General features: G+C 43.9%; 1 protein-coding gene and 1 long non-coding RNA gene across 6 annotated transcripts in view; one reads left to right on the top strand and one right to left on the bottom strand.

The window, feature by feature from the left end:
* ARHGAP28 (Rho GTPase activating protein 28) overlaps nucleotides 1-9,062 on the bottom strand; it is a 186,283-nt gene extending 177,221 nt beyond the window's left edge. For 3 of the 5 annotated variants that reach the window (XM_070629463.1, XM_070629460.1, XM_070629462.1), the window contains exon 1: nucleotides 8,602-8,899. In XM_070629463.1, coding sequence (XP_070485564.1) covers nucleotides 8,602-8,774 — 173 coding nt within the window. In that variant the 5' untranslated portion in view covers nucleotides 8,775-8,899. Of the gene's footprint in view, nucleotides 1-8,601 lie in introns of all 5 variants that reach the window. The other 2 variants (XM_070629464.1, XM_070629461.1) reach the window with 2 other exon arrangements.
* A 2,661-nt stretch (nucleotides 9,063-11,723) lies between these two features.
* Nucleotides 11,724-21,622, top strand: LOC139084794 (uncharacterized). Its single transcript, XR_011542547.1, has 7 exons — nucleotides 11,724-13,201; nucleotides 14,025-14,196; nucleotides 16,636-16,759; nucleotides 18,509-18,694; nucleotides 19,460-19,598; nucleotides 20,111-20,176; nucleotides 21,400-21,622. It is a non-coding gene; the product is annotated as an uncharacterized lncRNA (long non-coding RNA).
* The last annotated feature ends 1,266 nt before the right edge of the window (nucleotides 21,623-22,888 follow it).

The following is a 22,888-nucleotide window of genomic DNA, read 5'->3' as shown; positions in this document are numbered from 1 at the left end:
GCCGGAGGGTTCAAGTCCAGACTACGATGGGCCCACAATTAGTTTTCCAAAGGGAAATCCCTGAAGCCCAGTTTAGGTCAGCATTATCCATGGCTCCAAGGTCAGTGATGGATGAGGGCTGTGCTTAGGTTTATGAGAGACTAGGGATGGCTCGGGGTGGGGACTGCCACACCCATCTTATCTTATCCTAAATTTCTGAGCAAGACTTGGAACAGAACTGACCTTCATAAAGGCATAGATTAGGACCTAGCTTGGTCCCTTGGTTAGCTTCCATTCAGGATAAGGTGAAAACCTGACTGAATATTGGGAGAGAAGAGAGGGAGCATTGTTTCTCAACTCGCATTAAGAATTCTTATAAGTCATATTGCAAAGAATGAAGTGAAAAATGTTTTTCACTATAGAAGTCTATCTTACTAAAGAAAACAATTAATAAAACGGAAATCGGGGCCGGCCCAGTGGCGCAGGGGTTAAGTTCACATGTTCCGATTCTTGGTGGCCCGGGGTTTGCCAGTTCGGATCCCGGGTGCAGACATGGCACCGCTTGGCAAATGCCATGCTGTGGTAGGTGTCCCACATATAAAGTAGAGGAAGATGGGCATGGATGTTAGCTCAGGGCCAGGCTTCCTCAGTGAAAAGAGGAGGATTGGCAGCAGTTAGCTCAGGGCTAACCTTCCTCAAAATAAAAATAAAACGACAATGAAAAATTCTAAGAGCTAGTTACTAAGAACATGAACCCAAGGATTAAAGGATTAAAAATTGCCCTCCCCACCTTTCTGCCCCCAAAAAGCCACAGGAAGATGTCTTGTTACTGATTGCTTGGATCTCACTTTCTTGGTCAAACTGAATTACTTCTCTAGCACATTTTGTCTATTTAAAAATATTGTTACCTTAAAAAAATAAAGTAAAAAATATTGTTACCTAAAAAAACAAAATAAAAAATATTGTTACCTAAGTAAGGCTGCATGAAGAGCAAGAATATAGCTTTTAAATAAATAAAAAAAAAATTCTATTATTGCACTTTCTTCAAGTGATAACAAAATTTCTCAAACTATTTATATCCATTCATATTTAACCCACTCCATGCTTATTCCATTAAAACAGAATAGAAATGACTGCAAAAGGAAAGACTAAATCAAAATTGAGTCTTCACGGCATCTACAAGTTGCTACTGCTCGTTGCACAGGGCAATGCAATGATACTGTTCCTGCTCTCAGTAAACCTATAACCTAACCGAGGCAGAAAAACACTACAGCCAGAAGATATTAATGTTTCAAGATTTTAGAAACAGCTTAAAAGCACCAGTTTGGGAAGGACTGGGTGGGAGTCCTGCCGCTATCCTTACCTCCCTGTGTGACCTGGGGCTACTCCTCTGTGCCTCAGTTTCTTCCTAGGGCCTAGGACTGCTGTAAGGATTGAATGAGATAATGTAAGGCTCATGTAAAGCTCAGAAAGCCATCGATAAAACTAGGACTTTTTTTGAAGAATTGATATCACAGGATGGTGCGTGATTAATTACCAATGATTGTCATTGTTATGGCAGGTGAAAACTTCTGGCTGCTATCATCAAGGCAATCTTCAGAAAAGAAGTTCAGTCCTTATTTCTTTGACCATGTTAATTCTTTTTTGTTTTGCTCTTCATCTCCTGCCATTTAAATATGGGTTTAGTCCCACCACCGACACGTTAACTTCGGCCACTGTGTGAATTTTTCACTGTGGTAATGAAGGTAGGGAAAAGCAGGGAAGAAAGAGATCAAATATCATATTATTAGTTATAATGTCATTTTAGTATGTTTAACATTTTTTTCTGAGCACCTGGCAGCCTTCTTTACAGATCTTTAAAAATATAAAGCCATTGATGGACCGTCGTGTAAAGGCTAATGCATTGGCCCCTGATTTCTAAATTGATTTTCATAAATGAATACTGAACAGGAAACTTCAAAAGGAATTCTTTTCCCTACACATTACAGATGTACAAGAGATAAAGATTGGAAGATTTATCTCTTATACATAAAAGATAATCAGCACCACAACTTAGAATTACCAAAATAGTACCAATAAATATCAAAAGTTTGACAATTTAAAAAATACTACATACTACTCTGTCACTGGTTTCCAGTTTCTCCGTCCCGCCCTCCTCTATTCATCTCTGGGATGAGAAGTGGAACGCAAAGGGTTAATTCCTTTGAAGGGTAACATGAAACCTAGCAGCTGGTTCTGTAAGTGACAGTGGTGTGTGTTCTCCCACCTTGGAATTACTTTGCAACTAATGCCTGTCAAATGGATAGTTTTATCTATAACATTCATTTACTGAAGAGTGACGTAACACATTTGATACTCAGAGAATGTGTCCTAAACCCCAGATATTTAAGAAGATGAATGCGTAGTAGAACATCTCCTGCCTTCTTTTGTTCCCACTTTAGAGAAGGACGCAACTGGAGGCTTTTGGACACAGCATTATTACTTTGTTCTGATGTGCATTCTCTAGTAATCACAAAGAAATGGACACATGAAACTTCATGTGATCAAGAATGATATATTATACAAAACTGACTAACTCAAGTAACCAGAACACAGCAAGAAATTGAAAGCAAACAAGCCAAAACACTCTCAAAGAAACTGAAATAAATGCTATCAAAATCTTTTGTTAGATTATACATTTCAGTCCTGTGAACAGTATTTTCTTTACACAGTTCTAACAAGCTGGATTATCTAATTGAAAATGAATTACAAAGCATGTTAAAGATAACAATATTAGGAAAAACAGACTGCTAAAGGCTTTCAAGGCTGCCTGAAAATAAGGGGGAAAATAACGACGACGATAAGTAATATTTAAATTATATAAGAAATAAAACAATGCACCACTAGAAGCTATTTACTATTAAGGTGAGCAAACTTGCGCATCTCAGGAGGTGCCTTACAGCACTATAAATCAGACTGTCTTAACGATGAGAGTCATTAAGAAAAAGATTTTTTCTGCACTATTTAGGGGTATGCTTGACTTCATATTTTCATCCAAAGAGGTTTAAAAAACAGAACAAGCTCTACTGTTTAAAGGGATAAACTTTATTTCCCAAATTTTCTTCTGAGAAACATTTTATTCCCTTCCTCTGCTTTGCTACATAACATTTTACTTTTATTCTTTGCTGGAACTGATATCTAGAGACCATAGATTGAGAAAACAGAGAATGGGAATTACTTCAGAAATGCAATAGTTTGGTTTAAGGATGGAATGAGAAGAAATTTTTATTTTATGCAAATTAGAATATTTACTCCAGTTATGATACATTTGCAAATGCTCAAGTAACATCTCAGGGACACCGATAAGGGAAAAAGGTTTTCCACTAGATACGGAGTTTTAAGAAGACAGAAAGACAGCCTCAGCGCCATGCTCCAGGCAAAGTGGGGTTTAACAACTATCCTCTCTTAACACAGCAACATTTAATTAAGCAACTTTCTGATTATTTTTCTCTTAAGCCTACAATGAAGTTTTGCTTCCAAAAAATCATGCAACTTTGAAAATTAGGGAATTTATTATCTTCATAGGTTTCATGAACTCAGATCAGATAAAATTAAACCATTTTACTGTACTTTGTGGCAAAACTGTGAAAAGAACAGTAGGTGAAATGACTATTGATGTCTATTTATATTTTGGTTGACTTTTTAAAAGTGAAAGAGGTAAAAACGATAAAATCAGAGAGAAGACTGAATGTGGATTTTATAGTATGTAAAAGAAGTCAAATGTAGAAGGAAAGAGAAAAACAGAAAATCACCACTAGAACATCACGGCAATAAATGTTCCTAGCAAGATCCAAAGATGGATGCTACAACCAGTAGGGGAAAGTCTGAAGAGAAACAGGATATTTGCATAGTTGCAAAGTATCTCCCCAAGATATTAATTAATAATATATAAATTTATTATAATTAATGATAATTCTATTAACTAACATAGGGGAAAGTAGCAACTTTACAGTAGGGAAACTTGGCAGACAACACCTTAATCAGGTGATCAAAGCTAACATCAATTTAATGAGAAATACCTACATCGTGTACCCCTGACGTCATGCTCTGAGAAGGGGCTGACATCATTCTGCGGAATCCTCACCCAAAAGCATAACTTCAATCTAATCTTGAGAAGACGTCAGATCAGGTTGAGGGACTTCCTACAAAACCAGCAACCGGTACTGTGAGAGTGCCGCAGTCGTAGAAGACAAGGACAGCCTGCCACAGATTGGAGGAGATTTGGGAAGCACGACTAACTTCAGTGTGGGATCCCGGATTCAATTCTACAACAGAAAAATCCCAGTTCTAGTGGGAAAACTAGTGAAATCAGAATAAAGTCTATAATTTAGTTAACAGAATTGTACTAGTGCTAATTTTTCAGTTTTGATAATGGAACTATGGTTATGCAAGATGTTACCATCAGGGAAGCTGGGGGAAGGTTACACGGGAACGCACTGTTCTACTTTTGCAAGTTTCCTATAAGTCTAAAATTCCATCAAAATAAAAAGTTAAGGGAAAGTTATCTTCACATGAACGTGATTCTACACCATTCCGAGTTCCTTGCATTTTTGTGGATACATTAAGGATTAATGATCAGGGAGAAGTGAGCCAGTTATAAATGGACACAGCAACTGGCCAAATGTTTAGCCAAAGGACTCGATCAAAGGAAATGTGCCAGATGTTTTCCAACAGCTCCACACATGAAGGCACCTACACCCAGCAGGGACCCTACTGTAAAAGGAAACCAGAGGCCAACGTGGGTTCAACCAGAACATAAAGAAGGACCCATAAATACCTTATTCTCTTGTAAGAATCCTATTTCCATTACTACTTCTGAATCCTCTATTAAAAGTACGATACTACGCCCCGGAATTTGGGGTATCTGTGGATACATCCATAACTCACACAGACCTACATCAATGCTTAATTGAACAAGAATTGGCACGTTGAAATAAGTGCCTTTTTAACTAATTAATTTCAATCCTGGAGTTACCAATAAAGTCGCTAAAAGTTGCTAAATTTCATCTTTTCCACCAAATAAAATATTTACTTTGCAATCATCATCAATTCCATTTTAATCAAATCATCCCCATTATAATGAAGAGTTACGACATTAGGAAACAGCATCCCCTTTACAGAAGCCTGACCACTGCTGCAGAATCAGCATTCCTCGCATAACCTTGGTTAGCTTCTATATTTGTTTCTGAGGAAAAGTTGATTCTTTTCCTCTTCTATTTGTGTCCTCTCTCAGGAAGTTTATGGTATAATGAGATAAACATCAGAAACATTCATGGCTATTTCATACCACATCTTCACCAAAAAAGGTTGTATACATTACTTGTATATCACTTACAAAATCTTTGAAAAACAAGATAAGCAGCTTTATCTTCAGCTACCTTTCATTTTCCAGGTCAAATTATTCTGTGTGTATGTCAACATTTTCACCCTGGATTCTCAAAAAGCATCTAGAAGCTTAGTCTCTCTAAAAATCACACGATTCTAAAGACAATTCCAGCCATTTGTTTTAACAGAACTGAGAATTGATAATCCTTCATTCTCGTGTATCCTTCACAATAGAATGCAAACAGAATATCTGTGAAATAAGGAATCAGGTTCCCTCTTCCCAACAAATACTTATACTCTTGAGTCTCTTTCCTGCATGAATAAGTTTTGGGGATAGATACCAAAAACATTTTACTCTCCTTTTTACATCAACAACTGTGATGAAAAGTAATAACAGTAATGATACAGCTTACAATTATTAAATGCTTCCTTGGTGTCGTACACTATCGTAAGCAGCTGACGCAAGATGCCCAAGGCCACATGGTAGTAAATGGAGGTGACATGTGAAGTCTGGAGTCTGACCCCAAGCCTGAGTAACTGGCTAGCACACTTTATACTGGCTACTTACTTTAACAAAATAAAATGGGGAGGCCCCAGAAGAAATTGCGATGGACAGCCAGCTCCAGTGAAGAGGAACAGAAAGAGAGGCGTGTGAGAGAGTAGCCAGTATTCACTTCAGCCAGTCCTGGGAGGCAGCAGTGAAAGCCTGAGCTGTTGGAGCCTTTGATTTTTTTTTTATGGGAAGCTAGAAGTCCAGATTCATATCTGAAGCCTCTTGATTTTGAAACGCTGCCACTTATTTCAAGCTTTTTCTAAAAATCCCATTGGTCTGAAAAGGAAAGGGCCCTATTCTCAAGGCAGGGACACCGTGTCACTCATCTCATTCCATTTGTGTCCCTGATGCCTACTAGGTTGCTGGCACACAGTAGGTGCAAACAGTCTGCCTTCAGCTGTGAACCACCCTGCCCTTTTATCAGGCCAGTTTCTAATCTTGGTTGGAATCCATTAATTTATTCAACAAATATTCACTGAGCGACTACAATGTGCCAGACACTGCCCTAGGCCCTTGGGACACAACAGCGAAGAGAAGAGTGAAGAGAGAGAGTTTATATTTTAGTGGGAGAAACAGGCCAAAAAAGAAACAAACAAAAGCGCATAAAATCAGACGGAGTGGAGGCTTGGAAAATAAGATGATTTGCTTTGAATTGAACCTATGCTACCCAGAGCTAAAGAAGCAAGCTCCTTAAAAAGTCAGATGCAATAGCCCATGATTCCTAGTGCCATACTGGTCACTGCTCCACAAATATGTTACACATATGCAAGCAATTTAAAGGAAAGGGTATTCCTGAAAGAGAGAGTGCTTTTCTCCTAAGTAGAACAATACGATCTTGCTCCTTGGCTTGAAAGGAAGTATTGATCAGGAGTTAGTGAGTCAAAGGTTAATAACTCGGGCCTGATTATCTCTGTTATCAGACTCATGATTGATGGTGTCCTCCAGCTCCTGGTAAATACAGGAACCTTTTTGATTGCCGTTACTGGGAACCAAGGAATTAAGCTATTCTCTCCCGAGTTAGCTGTAGAGGGTGGGGGTCGTCTATCTCCGGCATCAGAGGGTGGGCAGCACAAAGGCTCTATGGAGAGGGTGCTGGGCAGAATGCAAACTGAAATGCAAACTTGGGGCGACATCAATCTCATTGGCAACCCTACAGTAAAACACTAGCTCTGACACGCACCTCTTTGGCTCTCTTGTATCATCATTCCACAAGACCACATGCTGAGTTAATGGAACTCCTCCAGTTTGCTTTGGAAACGGATGTAGTTTCGGATAGCCCAAATGGCACAATCTGGCTATCGCTGCTAGACAGCTGCTGGGAGTTTCAGACAGGACAGCTAAACCAGGATCAGCTAAAAATGCACAAACCTGGCCCCTGCTTCTCATCAAACTACTTCTATCTATCTAGTTACTTATAATCTGAGTAATTACAGCCAATGATTATGCTCAGAAAACACCCTAAAGATAAATGCAAGTTTGTATCTTCAAGTAGCCTTTGAAATACAACAGTGCACAGCTGCTAAAGCTCCTATAGTGTTATTTTCCCATTGTTTTTATACAAAAAAAAGTAGATTCCCTTCAACTTGCTCTTTTGGGAAGAAACAATATTTTCTTTGTTAGCCAAGCCCAACATAGATGTCACGCCAATGCAGTCTGTTCTTCTCGTGGGTACTAGCCAAAAGGATATTCCTGGAACTAACGTCACAATTTGCTGAAAGCCTCGCAAATCAATTAAATTAGGAAACAAGTAATCATTATCACAAAACTAACGATAAAAGTATGAGAAAAAATAAACATGTAAAAAAGCACATCATTCAAACTCTCCCCTTTAAAGAAAAACCATTCCTCAATGGAGCCCTAGCAGATAAACAGCCACATTTAAACAAATAAAACCTCCCCTCAATATGTCAGATATCAAACATCTCACTTATTAGCGTCATTTTGTCTACCTAAGGAAACTTTCTGAGAGCCTAACATTTTTGGTTTAGGTATGGAAGTCTCATTGGCCTTGATCTTGCATCAAACAGAGGAACACTGACAGTAACTGAACACTGATCCCTGATTTATTAAATCTAAAATGCAAATAGTGAGATGGTCATAGACCTCTTTTGACCCAAAGCAAATAAATTATAATTGCATTTACAGCATAGAGTCAACATTAGCAATAATAAAACGATACCAATGTATACAACTGAAAGGTTTTTCAAATCCAGAAGTAAAATTGTTTTTAAAAGTCTACTGAGATCTCTTTTTGGAGAATCTCTCCACCGGTGCCTTAGCTCAGGCGGCACGCAGTTATTAAAGAAGCTCTCGATAGTATTGGAGGATTTAGGATAATATATTCTAATTTTTTTCATTTACTGTTTGTGTTTCATTTTAAATGTTTTTTAAAAATTCTCCAAAACTTCAGTAGGTGAGTTTGGCAGAAGTGAGGCATGTGCCTGTGATCGCCGAGCAGTATCAAGAGCACGACTCCGCCGCTGACCGCCGCCAGCCAAGGACTCCAGCCTCCGCGGGCTGAGCCTCCGCGCGCTTCCCGCTTCCAATCGGGACAACGCAAAGGACAGCAGGCTCTCTCCTCCCGTCCCCCCGGACGCGAACAAGAAGCAAGTGAAGGTGGTCGTCCGCTCTGGCGGAAACCCCGGCTGCAAGACGAAACCCCCAAGCCCCGGAGCCCTCTGCTCCCTCCGGCGCGCCTCGGGTACCTGCTGCCCGGGTGGCCGGCGGCCCGGGGCGCGCGGCGCGGCTCGGCGCTGGGCGGCTGGGGGCGCGCGTGCGAGTGGTAGGCGGTCAGCACCACGCCGCCCGAGTCCTCCACCTCCATCGTCAGCGGCGCATGTCTCCGCTCCGGCCCAAGAACAAAGGCGGGGACCGGCATGGACCGGCGCCCCGGGACCGGCCGGCGGCGGCGAGGCGCGGCGCGGCCTGCTCCTGGGGGCCCCCTCCCGCGGCTGTCAGGGGCGCGGGGATGCCGGCCCCGCCCGCCCGCCTGCGGGGCAGCCGGAGGAGCATCGATTGAAAAACACGCCCACGGGCCCCGCTGGGGGCGGGGAGGACCGGGTCCGGTGGGATCGCTGTTTCTAGGAAACTGGAAACCGGCCGGGATCCTGGCGCGCGGGCTGGCTGCTCTAGCGAAGTTTGTCTTGCTTTGTTTCTTTTCCTTTTCCTTTTCTCGCCCCTATCCCTCCCACCCCCACCCCCACCCCCACCCCCCATCAAACAGGAGGCTTATCCCGTAGCCAGGAGCGTTTCCTGCCTGGCAGCCAGAAGGGAGAGAGAGAAACCCTGCCTTGGGAGCCCGGGCCGGGAAGGGGAGGGGCAGGTCTAAACGTGTGGCCCGGGGAAGTGAGGAAGACGGTGTGACACTCTCCCACTTGAGCATCCGCATCAAAAATTGAAGGACCGGATTACGTTGCTGTTTACTTAGTCAAATTACAATAAACTTGATTTCCTTTCGAGCAGGTAATTCCGTCTTACAGCAAGCGGATCACTTCCCTCCCCGCTCTCAGTGCCACAACAACCAGACTCTGACCTCACTCCCACATCCCTTTCCTCCTCCCAGGCCTGATCAAATTAACAGATACCGCTTTCAGCTTGTCTGAGAATTCGACGATTATTATGGGCTGAATGCATGTTACTTCCAGAGGTGGGCGGAGGTGGGTCAGGGAGGCAGATAAAAGGGGGCGTGGCCAGAAATTTGGAGTCCGAAGCCGTCTTTTCCTGTAGCACAAATGGAAAGAGCACATTCTTTTAACCGATTACACAGGGAAGCGGAAGTGTGCTAGGCAGAGGCCCCCAATGACTGTCTCCCACACCCGGATGAGCTGGTTCACCTGCTGTCTCTCACACTCCCTTGGGAGGTAGGTGCGGTGGAAAGAAAAGTTAGTTCACCCCTCACTGCTAACTTAACATCTGGGAATCTTGTCTGCCTCTGTGAAACGGGGAAACTAGTATCTGCTCCTGGGGGCAAAAGCACCAGGTACAGGCCAGATCTCAAGAAACGCGGGCTCTCTCTGCTGCTGCCTCACCTCCGGCAAGAAGGGGACATTTGCTGTCACTGCACTTTCAGGGTTTGGGAAAACAAAAATATTTTCGTCCAAAATGCTGTTTAGAAAACTTTTTGTTGATTAAAGGGGTAGGATAATAATGACTAACATTTACTAAAATACTCAGTATGTGTTGGATCCTGTACATTAGCTCTTTAAACAACTCTTATGAGCTAGGCAATATTATTATCCCAATTTTATGAATGAACTTATCAAACATCAGTGTATGGAATTCAAACATATTATTTATTCATACAAAGAATGTTTCATTCTCCAAAAATTTCAGATACAAAGAGGCATCTGTTTACCTACTGTTTAATGCCAAATACATTAAAACTAAGATACTTTCTTAAAATGTGAAATAAAGAAATAGTATAAGTGTTGATGATACATGTCGACAATGCCTCATCTAAAACCTTGGGACTAGATAGATTTCAGAACTTATAAGTATTGTTTAGTGTTAAAGGCGATTTGGAGCCTGTACCATTTCACATGGAGCACTCTCCATGCGGTGCAGGTTGGGACAGCACCCTGTAATCACACGTATTATTCACTCAGCAAAAAGAACTGACCCTAATGGGACAAATAGAGTCTATTAATAGCCTCACATTTATTCAGGTCAGGTTTGTCACCAAATAAGTTTTGGCAGCAAGCTTTTTAAAGGTGTGTCATTTTCGCAGTTTTGAATTTGGGGGTTACCATAAGGAACCGAGGTGGCGCAACTTTTTCTGGGCCTGGAATCGTTCCGTGGCGTTTCTCTTTTTCTCAACTACAGACTCACAATTTTAAACACCTGCAGGGTACGTCCTTGAAAGTACTTTGGCCTCCAGACGTCCAGCACTGCAGAGTGGCCCCTCATGGCCGCTCTCCTCTTTCTCTTGTGTGTGTGTGTGTGTGTGTTCGCAGTTTAGACACCCTGGAGTCACGGTGACTCCTGCCTCCAGTCGATTCTCAAATCTGTCGTTTCCTTCTCAAAATGTCTCCCTTCCGTGTCACTGCTGCTGACTCTGTTCCGCATCACCTTCTCCGGCCTGGGTGATGGCGCTCCTCCCTTGACTTAGATGACTTTCAAGCACCTTCCTCTTAAACCCTCGTCCACTTCCAAGTGCTGGTAGCGGGATTTTCCTGGAACGTGGGGCTCCGCCTTCTCCAGGGCCTCCGCTGTGACCCACTTGCTGGAAAATTATGTGCAAACTCCTTGGAAGAGCTTCTCATTCGTCTATCTTGATCACTGAATACTTTCTCTCTCCCCACCCTGTGCTGCTCTGACCAGCCTGTCCACTCGGACTTTGCCTTTGCTCCTGGCTGTCATTTTCCATCCGGAAATCCTTAGAAACCCTGTACCTACCCCACAAAGACTTCTCAGGTGTTCCTAATTCAGAGTAACACCACCTGCTGCCCTGCTGTGGACATTACTCTTCCCTGTGTTATAGAAACAATCTCATTGGGCTGTGTAGTTAAAGCTCAGTCAGCCAGAACTGTGCGCCGTGCTCGCACTCCGCTCCCGTGCCCACGTCACACACAGAATAGATCATAGGGGTTATTTCCACTGAGCCCAGATGTGGCCACAAAATCCTTCTCAAAGCACAACCCCCAGGAGCAAGATAACTTTCAGAGAAAACTATTTCCTAACCCAGGATTGTATTACTATTTTCCAACAAGTTAGCGTCTTCTCCTAAATTTTAAGCTACTAGAAAGGCTGGTGTCATGGTTTTGTCTTCATATCCCAGAGCCTGTAGAGTTTTGCAACGTAGCCAATCAATAAGGAATATTTGTTGAATGAAGGAACAAATGAATCAATGAGTGAGCCAGCACTTGTCAGTGCAGTAGTTCCAACCTTTCGGGGAGCCAAGGAATTATGATAAATGTTTCATGAGTCTATGTGACACTGCAAACTACAAAAAATGTTTCACATATATGTATTAATATTTTTCACGTGTGTGTTAATGCTGTTGACTTAGCAAAATATAACTCTTTAAGCATTCTTGAGTTTTCAGGTTTCAGAAAGATGGTAGAGTGCATATATTGGATATAATAGAATATGATGTGCGGGGAGGGTGTTTGCCTCTTGCCCTCCAGATCCACTTGTCACCCCCACTGCCCTGCTTGGTGCCCAGTGGCTCACCTTCTGATCTGCATCTGTGAGCTCCCTTGTCTCTGGGCTCAGGTAAGAGGTGACCAAAGAGAGGTGCCAGCAGGAGCCAGAGGGCAGGGGGGCAGGTTGGGTGTTATTTCCCAGGCGTCTTCTCTGCTGTTTGCTGCTGGCTGGTTCCTTCTACCTAAAGCCACCGCTCCTGACTGCAGCCATCTCCCTTGCTGCTCTCTCTGGGTTCCAGAATCTCGACCTCTGCCAGGCCCTTCAGACCTGGGGGTAGTGGCAGCTTCTGTTCATCAAGTAACCCTTCTTTGGCCCTCCTGCACCGCGCCTGCCGGCCCCTCAGCCCGTCCACACCTTGCAGACGGTCCCTTTAGTCAACTCTCCTCGTTCACCTGCGCTGAGTGCCCAGCTCTCCTGCCGAGCCCCTGACTGAGGCGGACCCCCCTGAGGCCTGGGCAGGGTTCTGTAAATAAACACGCTGGTGGACTTCAGTGAACGGTACAAACATGCACAACACGAGGGAGGAATGCTCACAATAAAGGGCTTCGTGGCAGTTCAGGCGTTTTGTCACCAAATAGGTTCAGATCTGAACAAGTTTTGCAGTCAAATGAGTTCTGAAAAGTCCTTGAGCTCTGAGAGCTTTTTGGACTTTGGAAGTATAGATATGGGACTGTGGACCTGATAGAGTCTGCTAACTTTTTTGGCATGCTGGGAACCACCAGGCAGGGGGTGACAGCACAAGACGGTGACAGCTAGCTGGGCAGCAGAGTAACTGGGGACCCTGGGAAAGAGCCTCCATCTGGAAACTGGGTTGATAAATTGCCCCTATGGTGGACAGTGGATATTCAGGGCACAGAAATAGCATTTTCAGTTTATTTAGAGTAGGAGCAACGGTGGAGGGAAAATTCTGGTTTCCTGCTCTGTACTGCTCTGATGTCACTGCAGCGCCGAGCACAGGACTGAGAACGGGAGGCCTGGCTGTCAGCACCAACTCTGCCACCAATAGAACACGGGGCCAAACAAGTGACTGCACTGCAAACCTGTTTCTTCACCCGTGAAAGAACTGAGACAGTCTGCATTTGTTGACAACTTACCACGTGCCTGGTCCTGTTCCAGGCGTCAGAACCTCAACTCATGAAATGCTCACAGTGGCCTTCTGAGGTAAGCATTACTGTTAGCATCTTCATCTGACAGTGGGAGAAATTGGCTGTAGCAACTTGCCCAAGGCCACCCACGCTAGGGTGTGGCAAAGCTGGGATTCAAACCCTGGCCCTATAAATATTATATTTCTCCTTCATAAAAGGTTTGCTGAGATTAAACATATATTCCACCTTTACAATGTAATGAAATGGGTAGGAATTACGTTTCTTTGTCGCAGCCTCCTGTAAACCTGTTTAGCCTATTGGAAGATAGATATCATTAGCAGATAATACCGATGAAGAAAACAGTAATAAATGAAGGAGTTACATGTATTCTAAGTGCACAATACTAAGGTAGTTCAAAATTTATATATATATTTATTATTTATATAATAATATATATGATCATGTATATTATATATAAGAGCAGTTCATTAATTGCTCTTAGAACACGTTGAAGGTTGATTAGTATTTCGTTCCGCCTTGTACAGTTGTCAGCGGCCACACGTAAAGAAGGTCTCAGAAAGCAGTGACGTGAGTGAAGCATGGGTGCACGAGGACCCCACAGACAGAGGAGGCGGAGCCAGAGGCCAGACAGTCAGGCAGAGCTGAGTGTGAATTTGAATTAGGAACGTGCTGCTTACTCTCTGTGTTACATTAATCTCTCTCCGTTTCAGTTTCCTAATTTGAAAAGTGGGGAATTTCCTCAAAGAGTTGATGGGAAGATAAAATGAGATAGCATCTTAAAACACCAATCACAGTGCTAGGCATATTGAAGACACTCAAAAGATGTTGGTTTCCTTCTCTCGTTTTTACTATCCCCTGACACCTGTCCTCTACCTCAGCCTCTCTAGAAGCATCATTTGAGTTCAACCTTCAAGAGCAAACAACCGGACCTTAGGAATTCCAAAGGCATTTGATAACCTTTACTGAGAGATGAGTCAGACTCAATTCACAAAATGAAACTTACCCGGGAAAGTCTCACAAACTCTGGCCCCTGAGTGTAAGTGACCCGCAGTAAGTATCAGGAAGTGTGGAGATAGTTCAACGTATTCAACCCCACCAGCAAAGGCAAGAAAACAGAGCATTTGTGCAAAACCTCTACATGGAGCAAAGTGCCTCTTGTGGCCTTGGCTGCTTATATGGCAGAGCCGCTGCCAGGGTAATTGTTTAATACCGAACGGGGACAGCTGCAGCTGCAGGAGCCTTTGCAGCCGCTGACGCTCTTCTCTCAGCGAGAGGGTTTGAAGTTACATGGTCACTGGCCCTGTCTTGCAGGAAATGAAGGCACGGTTCTTACCTACCAAGAGGAATATGTTAATTCTGTCAAAACTCCTCTTTACATATATTTACCACTTCCCCCAAAACCCTCTAGAAAGATTGGGTAAAATTAGAGGGGATTAGTGCAAAACTGCATCTTAAAGAGGAAATACTTTAATGAGACAAGTACTTTAAAAGGTAATGTATAAATCCTTCAGCATTGGGTCAGCTGATAGATCTTGAATTGCTACCCTGAATATTTTTCAAAACTTATTGGCACTAATTAAATTTTATACATTTATTTTCTGAGCACTTTCATGATGACACAGAATTTTTAGATTACTCTGATTTTCCTATTTCTTTCTCAGCATCCATTTTTAAAGAGATACCAGGGCCTGTTTGTCTCCAGTCACTGTTCTGTGCGCTGTGGTCAATTCGGTAATCAGGTTAAGCAGACCATGTCACCACGAGGGCCTGTCAGGCAGGTCAAGACATGTTATTCATGTGATGGACGTAATTGAGTCACTCGAACGACTTAGCTGAGTGACTTCTACAAATAAATTGAATCATTACTGACTGGAAATGAATCACTGCTAACAGGCTCCAGACGCGTGGGGAAATGGACAGACCAGCCACGGATGTGAAGCCCAGCATTTCAGAATACTTTCTGTAGTGCCGGGATTTGCAGTTAGACAAAGGCTTTGTTTACTCCTCCATCCACCCATCCAGCCATCCATCCCCAGAACCTGGCCATGAGTACCCACAACGCTAAGCTCCAGGAACATAGAAATGAATAAGGGCTTAAAAGCACAGTCTCTGCGAGGGGTAGAGGTAGGGGGTGGGCGTAGGAGGTCGTGGAAGAGCACGTCCCAGAGGAGGGAATGCTAGAGATGGGGCTTAAAAGATGAATAACGATTGGCCAGCTTGGGCCTGGGGGTGGGCAGCGGTTGGGGGATGAGAAGAAGGGCATTCCAGAGAGAGATAATAGACTGCAGAAAAGGGCCTAAAGAAAAGAAACAACGCAGCACGTACAGGGAGGCAGCTTCACGTCAGCTTTGCTGGAGAATAAGGTGGAAAGAAGGGAATGCTGGAGGTGAAGCTGGAGACAGAGGCAGTGGGGGGTCTGAACGGTAGGTGAGGAGTTTAATTCAGGTGGGAAATCCACTGTAGGTGTCAAACAGGCAAGCACCAGAATCTACCTGTGCTTTCAGATGGTCCCCCGGGCTCTGCACAACCTAGTCTTCACTCAACTCTGCTCACCTCCTTCTCCTGTGCTCCCCAGCGTCCTCTGCAGAGGAGGGGACACTGGAGTCCAGGAAAGGAGAAAGCCAATTATAAATGGCCAGATGCTAAGCCCCAAATAGAATCCTAAGACAAAGTCCAAGATGGATTTTAACTTTTAAAACATTTTTTTGGTGAGGAAGATTGGCCCTGAGCTAACACCTGTTGCCCATCTTCCTCTTTTTGCTTGAGGGAGAGTAGCCCTGAGCTAACATCTGTTGCCAATCTTCCTTTTTTTGCTTGAGGAAGACTGTCCCTGAGCTAACACCCATGCCAATCTTCCTCTATTTTTGTTTGTGGGATGCCACCACAGCCAGTGAGCGGTATGTAGGTCCGCACCCAGGAGTCAAATTCTCAAGCGCGAACTTAACCACTGTGCCACTGGGCAGCCCCGAGATGGATTTTAAACAGCTGTTGAGAAGAAGTTTAGCTTAATGAATTACCTAAGTGCCTCTGAGGGGAAGCTGATAAAAGGACGCCATGAATCCCCTCTCTCTGTCACCAGCTCATTATTACAGATCAGTTACCTGGATCGTTAACAGTCAGCCTGGGCAGTCCAGACCGCCTGACCTGGAACGTGAGGCAATGAGCACAGTAGGTTCCCGCTGAGGTGATGAGGGGAACACACAACAGTGAGACGTTGGGGAGAGATGTGGCATGCAGGGCTACCAGCGAGGAGGGAAGATTTATTGTGAGGGGTCTCCGGTTGCAAACCACAGAAACATTTCTGATTCTGAAACAAGGAAGAATGTTTCAGAAAGATGGTGGGCATATCAGAGGCTGGAAGGTCAAAGCTGAGGAACAAGGCTTAGAGGAGGAATGAGAACACAACTTGCCAGAATAGTCTCGCCAGGGTGCTTCTTATAAAATTAACCAATTTTAACTTTTCTCCCATCCTTGCTTCATTCTTCCTAGGATACAGAATGCCAGAAGATTGCATCAGATTCACGTATGCTTGTTTTCCACTGGGCAGTCCCTGGGTGTTAAAAGAGATGATCTAGCCGACATGGCTTTCAGGGACCCCTTGCCTTCTGTAATGGTAAGGCCGGCCCCCAAATCAGGCACCATAAGGGGGAAAGTCCCTAAATTAACATCTGGGTGCTTTTAGGTAGCAGGAGTGGTTGCTGAGATGCAACAAATGATCAGTGTTCACTAGAGCAAGATTTGGTGAAGGCTCAGGGAGGCAGAGCTGGCCTGAAAGCACTGACCAAGAAGCACACTGGGGTCAAGGGTGGCAAAGATATCCAAGAGCTGAGAAGGGCAGGCGTCTCTCAGAGAGTGAGATGAAGAACAGATACCCAGAGAAAGAATACGCTTGCCCGCCTTGTAGTTTTGGATGTGCCCTGAATAAGGAGGGTCTTGTTTCCTGAAGTTTACAAATCAAATGGATCTGTGCTTTTGTGATGAGACTAGGAGGTTCAAATCCATATCAGCTAATCAGCCCTTCAACATGCTCAGACTCACCATTCAATAAGACTTACACGACCTGAACTGAGTCAGCCGGGGCTGGCGATGTATAATTGAAAGCATACTTTTAAAGCAAGTTTATGCAATGGCTGGCTAAAGTGGTGTGGTAGGAGGAAGGAAGGGTTTGCAGGACAGACGCAGGAGTAAAGTCAGTCTCTTCCATTTAGTGCCGTAGGACTATGAGCCTTTACTTCATCTCTCTGGCATCTGATTTTTTTCATCTATAAAGTAAGATGATATTATCTACCATACAGAGTTGTTGGCCAGGATTTAAAAAGGATAATTGTAAAACGCTGTGTACAGAACGCTCGACAAACATGTGTTCCTTTTATTATGCTATGTGTTCAAGAAATCGTTATTTTACCTTCTACTTTGTTAACAATACCTATTTGAAGTTCCAAGGGAATTCAATAAACTCAACCATTATTAGTTAGCTAAGAAAGATATTTCAGTACACTCCAAAGACTATAAATATTTCTACAAAAAGGATCACGATTGTGTTAACAGAGCTACGCTTTGAAACTGAGCGGGCGTAGGTAGATAGCAGGAAATCAATGCTTGTCAGTTGAAACATTAATCAGTGATGTGTCTAGTTATTACTGATAATTATCCAGCTCAAAAAAGTTTCAGTAACCCTGAATGCCTTGGCGTCAACGGGCCGGAATATTGGCAGGCCCTGCGGAGGAAGGCTTACGCACGGCACTGTTAGCACACTCACATAGCATCTATACAAAGTAGGCTTAAACGATGAGTTCATGAATAAGGAGTCCACTCCTTCTCAGTCCCTCTTCTGCTCAGGTCTCAGTTTCTACATCTGCAAGTGTAAAATGAAACTACAGGGTGCTTTCTCAAAAAAAGTAGGAGGACTTGAACGTCATGGGAGAGGGATGCCCATGGGCCTCAGAACTAGAGAACAGGACACTGAGTCAATTATGCCCCTGGGGCTGTGCATGCAGCCCTGTCGGAATGGCTTTGAGGACGGGAGTGTAAGGCGAAATTAAACAATAGCTGTAGTAATAAGACGAGCTAGAGGGAGAGGACAGTCCTGATCTCTGTAGGTCACCTGCTGGCCATGAGACTATATACGTATATAACATTTATTTATACTTTCTCCTGCTCCCTTCCTCTGGGGCCTCCACTGAGTGCCTTTGCACAGGAACCCTCCTTAGGCCATGTGGTTTGGATTGGCCACACCCAGCCTCCTGCCTCAGTGCTTGTCACATGACTCGGGTCTGGGTGCAGGAATGAGTATTTGACCAAAGCCGGGCCACTTCACTGGGACCTCTGCCATATCTTCATCACAAAAACTTGTCTTTCTCAGTAAGGGTAGTGGAGCCCTGAAGCTGCAAGCAGCCATCTTGCTACCATGAAGCTTGCATGATGCATCTTGAAGCCAAAGCGAAGCAAGCTGAGATGCTGGGGAGCCTGCTGAAAGCATCATTTGAATCTCTCTCTAGGCGTGTCTGAAGCAAGGACTACCGCTGCTTCTTTTGCTGCTTCAGCTAGTGTGAGTTGGGTTCTTGTTATTTGCAACTGCAGAATAATAACAATAGCCAGCAATCACATGGCATTTACCAGGTGTCACATGTTGTTCTAAGCACTTGACTCACTTAATTCTCACAACAACCCCATGAGGTGGGTAGCATTATTATCATTCTTTCCACATTGCAGAGGGGAAATGGGAGGCCAGAGAGGTTAACTCATCCTAGGCCACAGACCTAGAAAGGAGTGTAGGTGGGATTTAACATGGGTAATCTGGCACCAGGGTCCAGGATCTTAGCAACTACACCAGGCTGCCTCTTAATCTCCCAGACTAATACTGTGAACCTGGGCGAGTAACTCAACACCTCTGAACCTCCAGGGTGAGGAGTAAATATACACCATCAGAGTAAGCTCGCAGCGAATGGTGCTGATTGCCATGTGTGTAATTATTTCCCAGCTTTATCCCATTTCCCTCGTTCGGAGCGGCGCGTGGTGCCTGGACAAACGAGTTTACGTTTGCAGACAGCTTTGAGGATCTGGGATGGAAGCTGGTTCTAAGAATCATGATGTCTGTTCCCTAAAGACGGGGAACAGTTTTGTTCCTTCTCCGGAGAAAGAATGAACCAGTTTAGACCTGATGACTTGATTGTGTCTGTCCCTGTTGCCAGCACATGTAGGAATAATCGGTCACTTGAGGCTTGGCTGTTCTTAAAAAATCGTCTCAAAGTGACTGAAAAGAGGCCTAAGATGATGAGATACTTGAGAAAGAATTATTATCCCTTAACCACAGGCTTCAAAGGATTTGGAATCCCTTTGTTCTGAGTTCATTTCAACTACTAATGGTGGGAAAGGAGAACATTTCCTAAATTGGATGAATTCCTGTTATCTACAAATCACAGATTGGATCGAAATGAAACATAATTCTAAAGGTAATTTGATTAGTAGCAATTTACCTTCGGGGAACTGCTGTCATTTAGAGTCTGCTTTTTTTATGATTTTTTTCCCTGCAGCTTCCCCACTCTTACTTGGATCTGTTCTCTGCAGACACAGGACAAATGAGCCACTTCCCTCCTTTTGGCTAGTTTGCTCCTCCGGGTCCCCCTGGGGACGAGAACGTGCTCAGTGCTGAGGCTGTCCCTGGGGGAGTCGCTTGACTGTGCTAAATGGAAAAAGCACCCCAACTAGCTCCCTAACTATAAACTACAGTATCAGGGGTTGGTGAGGTGTTCTGTTCATTCATGTATCTATTTGCTCCTTGATTCACTTTTTAAACATAAGTTTGTGATGTTGATAACAAGAAATGTGTTATACATTTCTTGAAAGCACATATGCCAGACACCATTCTGGGTTCTGAGAATACAATTGTAGTGAAACAACATTATGAAATTTATTCATATGCTTTCTTTTTTGTGTTTCTCATTGTGATATTCTTCCTATTCAGCCAGATATTACAGCTGCTTTCGTGTGGATTCTCCAGAGGAAGGGATCGTGAACAGACAGAAGTGAGGTAAGGTCTCGTGGCCAGCAGGTGACAGAGCAGAGATCAGGACTGTCCTCTCCCTCCAACACAAGTTTTATTATTACAGCTATTGTTTAATTTCGCCTTACACTCCTGTCCTCAAAGCCATTCCGACAGGGCTGCATGCAGACACAGCTCCAGGGGTAGCATGTACATGGCATCCTATACTGTAGTTTCGAGGCCCATTGGCATCCCTCTCCTGTGACTTTCAAGTCCTTCCTCTTTTTAGAGGAAGTCGCAGATGGTAACAGCCCTGTAGTCACATTGTACATTTGCAGATGTAAAAACTCAGATGTTGTTATAGCTGGAATGGAGAAACGGCCAAAGCTTTAAAGTTCAGATTTTCACTTTCGAGATTGGCTCTTGAAGGACATTCCAGATATATTAGTTAAGAAAACTAGGCTTTCCATGACTAGAGCTTGGCAGTTGAGTTTCCTCAGTTCTAAAAACTTCCCATTAATATCAAAACCAAAATTTGGAAGACTGAGTGTGGAGATTTTTAAACTATGACAAGTAAGGCTGCAGACAGTAAAGTAAAGAGAAGGGCAGCATTACTTCTACACAGAGGGGACTTGAAAACTCTCAGAGCTTGGGAGAGACAGCAAAGGAGACGAGAATTATCCTCGAGTGGGTCTCTCTGAGGGAAAGAGGGGCTATCAAGTCTGCCACCTCCTGGTTAAATCTCTGGGATGCAAGGAAGCATGGGTGGTGGACTTGAGTACTGGAGGACAGAGAAGCTTATGTGCATTCCCAGCTGAAACTCTGGGATGACACAGTCCTGCAGAGAACCTAAAATGACCTACGTCTCCCAGAAACCTTCATGGAAGGCAAGCACGGGATCAACAATTTCCCATGTTCCCAGAGAGAACCAACTGGCAAGCTCTCAGAGGGATCCCTGTAGCTGAGATGAAATGACCTTGTGGCGGAGAGGCTCAGAGTTGACAGCCCAAGCTGGGGAGTCAAAGAGTAGTAGGTCTAGCCAGGCCATAGGAGGTCCTCAGGGCCAGTGAGATCTGAGTAGCGTCCAAATAAGCAGGGGGAAGAATCGGAGCTCCTGAAGAGCACCGCCCGTGCCGACAGAGTAAATAAGGGGCTCCACCAGCAGTGGGGACGACGTGGACAGCCACCCCGCACCAAAGACTAGAGCAGGTGAGCAAAGTCTGGAGGGCAGCACCAGCCTCACAATGTTACATAATGTCTCTTGTGCCCAGACAAATACCAGGATATTTATCTTCTTCAAGCAGAAGATAAAAACCCACCACAGAAAACAAGAATGATGGGGAGTTGGAGCTTTGAGTGACTGAGCTTAAATCCTGAATTTGGTGATTTCCTGGAAAAGACTTCTTGAAATCAGAAGACTCTGAGTGCCTTTGAAGTGGCAGACTACAGCTAGCTTGAGTCCAAGCATAGATGAATAAAGGTACTCTTTTTGTACATCTGACTTCTGACTGTTGTTGTAAACCCAGTGTGTGAAGATGGGTAAGATGTAATTCCTGCCTGAAGAAGTTTCTAATCTAGGGTGTTATAAGGTGAGGCACTGAAGCCAGGAGTTTTCTGCCGTATAATTTTGCGGCTGACTGGTCTTGACGTTTTATGAATAGAAACATTTTATGCTTATAAATTGGGCTTATGGGGGCTAAAGTGAGACTAGATAAAGACAAGGGCCAGAAGAGCTAATATTCTACTGCAGAAATATGATGCCAACTGAGAAAAACATAATAGAGCTGGATGAAAGCCCAGTAAAGGACAATCTAAATAATCACCAAGTGAGGAAGATGCTTTCTGAAGAGATATACTAAGATCATACACTAGTCAAGAAATGCAAATGTTGACAGGGAACAAACTGAAGGCTTTCCGTTTTTTAAAAAATAGTAAAATCATCATAAGCTATCACCCAGTGACGCTCCAAAAAAATTAAAAATGAGTTGGATGACTCTGAGGTCTGATTCACTGTGGCAAACTTGTTTGACTGCAGTAAAAACGCACATGACATCACAACTAACATGCTACTCGGTATTTATATTTTACGTGCCAGGGAGGTGGCCCAGGGAAGGTCCCAACAATGGAGGCTCTGTCTTTAGAACAGACTTCAGGTAAGAAGGGATTTTTTCCTCCAAAAGACTTTAACACCAGACACTGGGCAAACCCAGATGCGATGTCAAAGAATGCTCACTCCCCAGTGAGATCCCCAGCACAGAGATGTTCACACAGAGCGCCCTCAGGAAAGGCTCAATGACTTGTAGACCTGCGGGTCCACCCATAAGACAGACAAGACAAGGCTCACAGCTCAGAGAGGATTTTGGTAAATGTTTAAGAAGTGCCTTGACTTTGTACCCAAGACTTTGAAGCCAGAAGCAGACATCTCAGCACAGAGGAGATTCTGATTTATAGCAGCAGTTTGGGGCATGTAGCCGAAGAGGTGGCTGGGGCCAGTGAGGCCATTCAATCACAATAGATAGCGCACTGTCATCAATTCCTCAGCCAAGAAGAACCAGACACCTGTATAAAAACACACCGCTGCCTCTATAGTTACCTTTACAAGTTCTAAATCATAGAGATCTTATTACAGAGTGTGGGTTTAGTCATTCTCGACAAATGCTTTTGATGTTTCCATAAAAATCTAAGTTAAATATCCCCCTCTGCATGGATCCTGACTGGTTATTAAAGTCAAGATTCTGGTGAAGAGTGGCACAGACTTTT

This window comes from Equus przewalskii, chromosome 7 (assembly GCF_037783145.1).
Source record: "Equus przewalskii isolate Varuska chromosome 7, EquPr2, whole genome shotgun sequence".
Classification (NCBI taxonomy): domain Eukaryota; kingdom Metazoa; phylum Chordata; class Mammalia; order Perissodactyla; family Equidae; genus Equus; species Equus przewalskii.
This window is presented reverse-complemented; position numbering and strand designations above follow the sequence as displayed.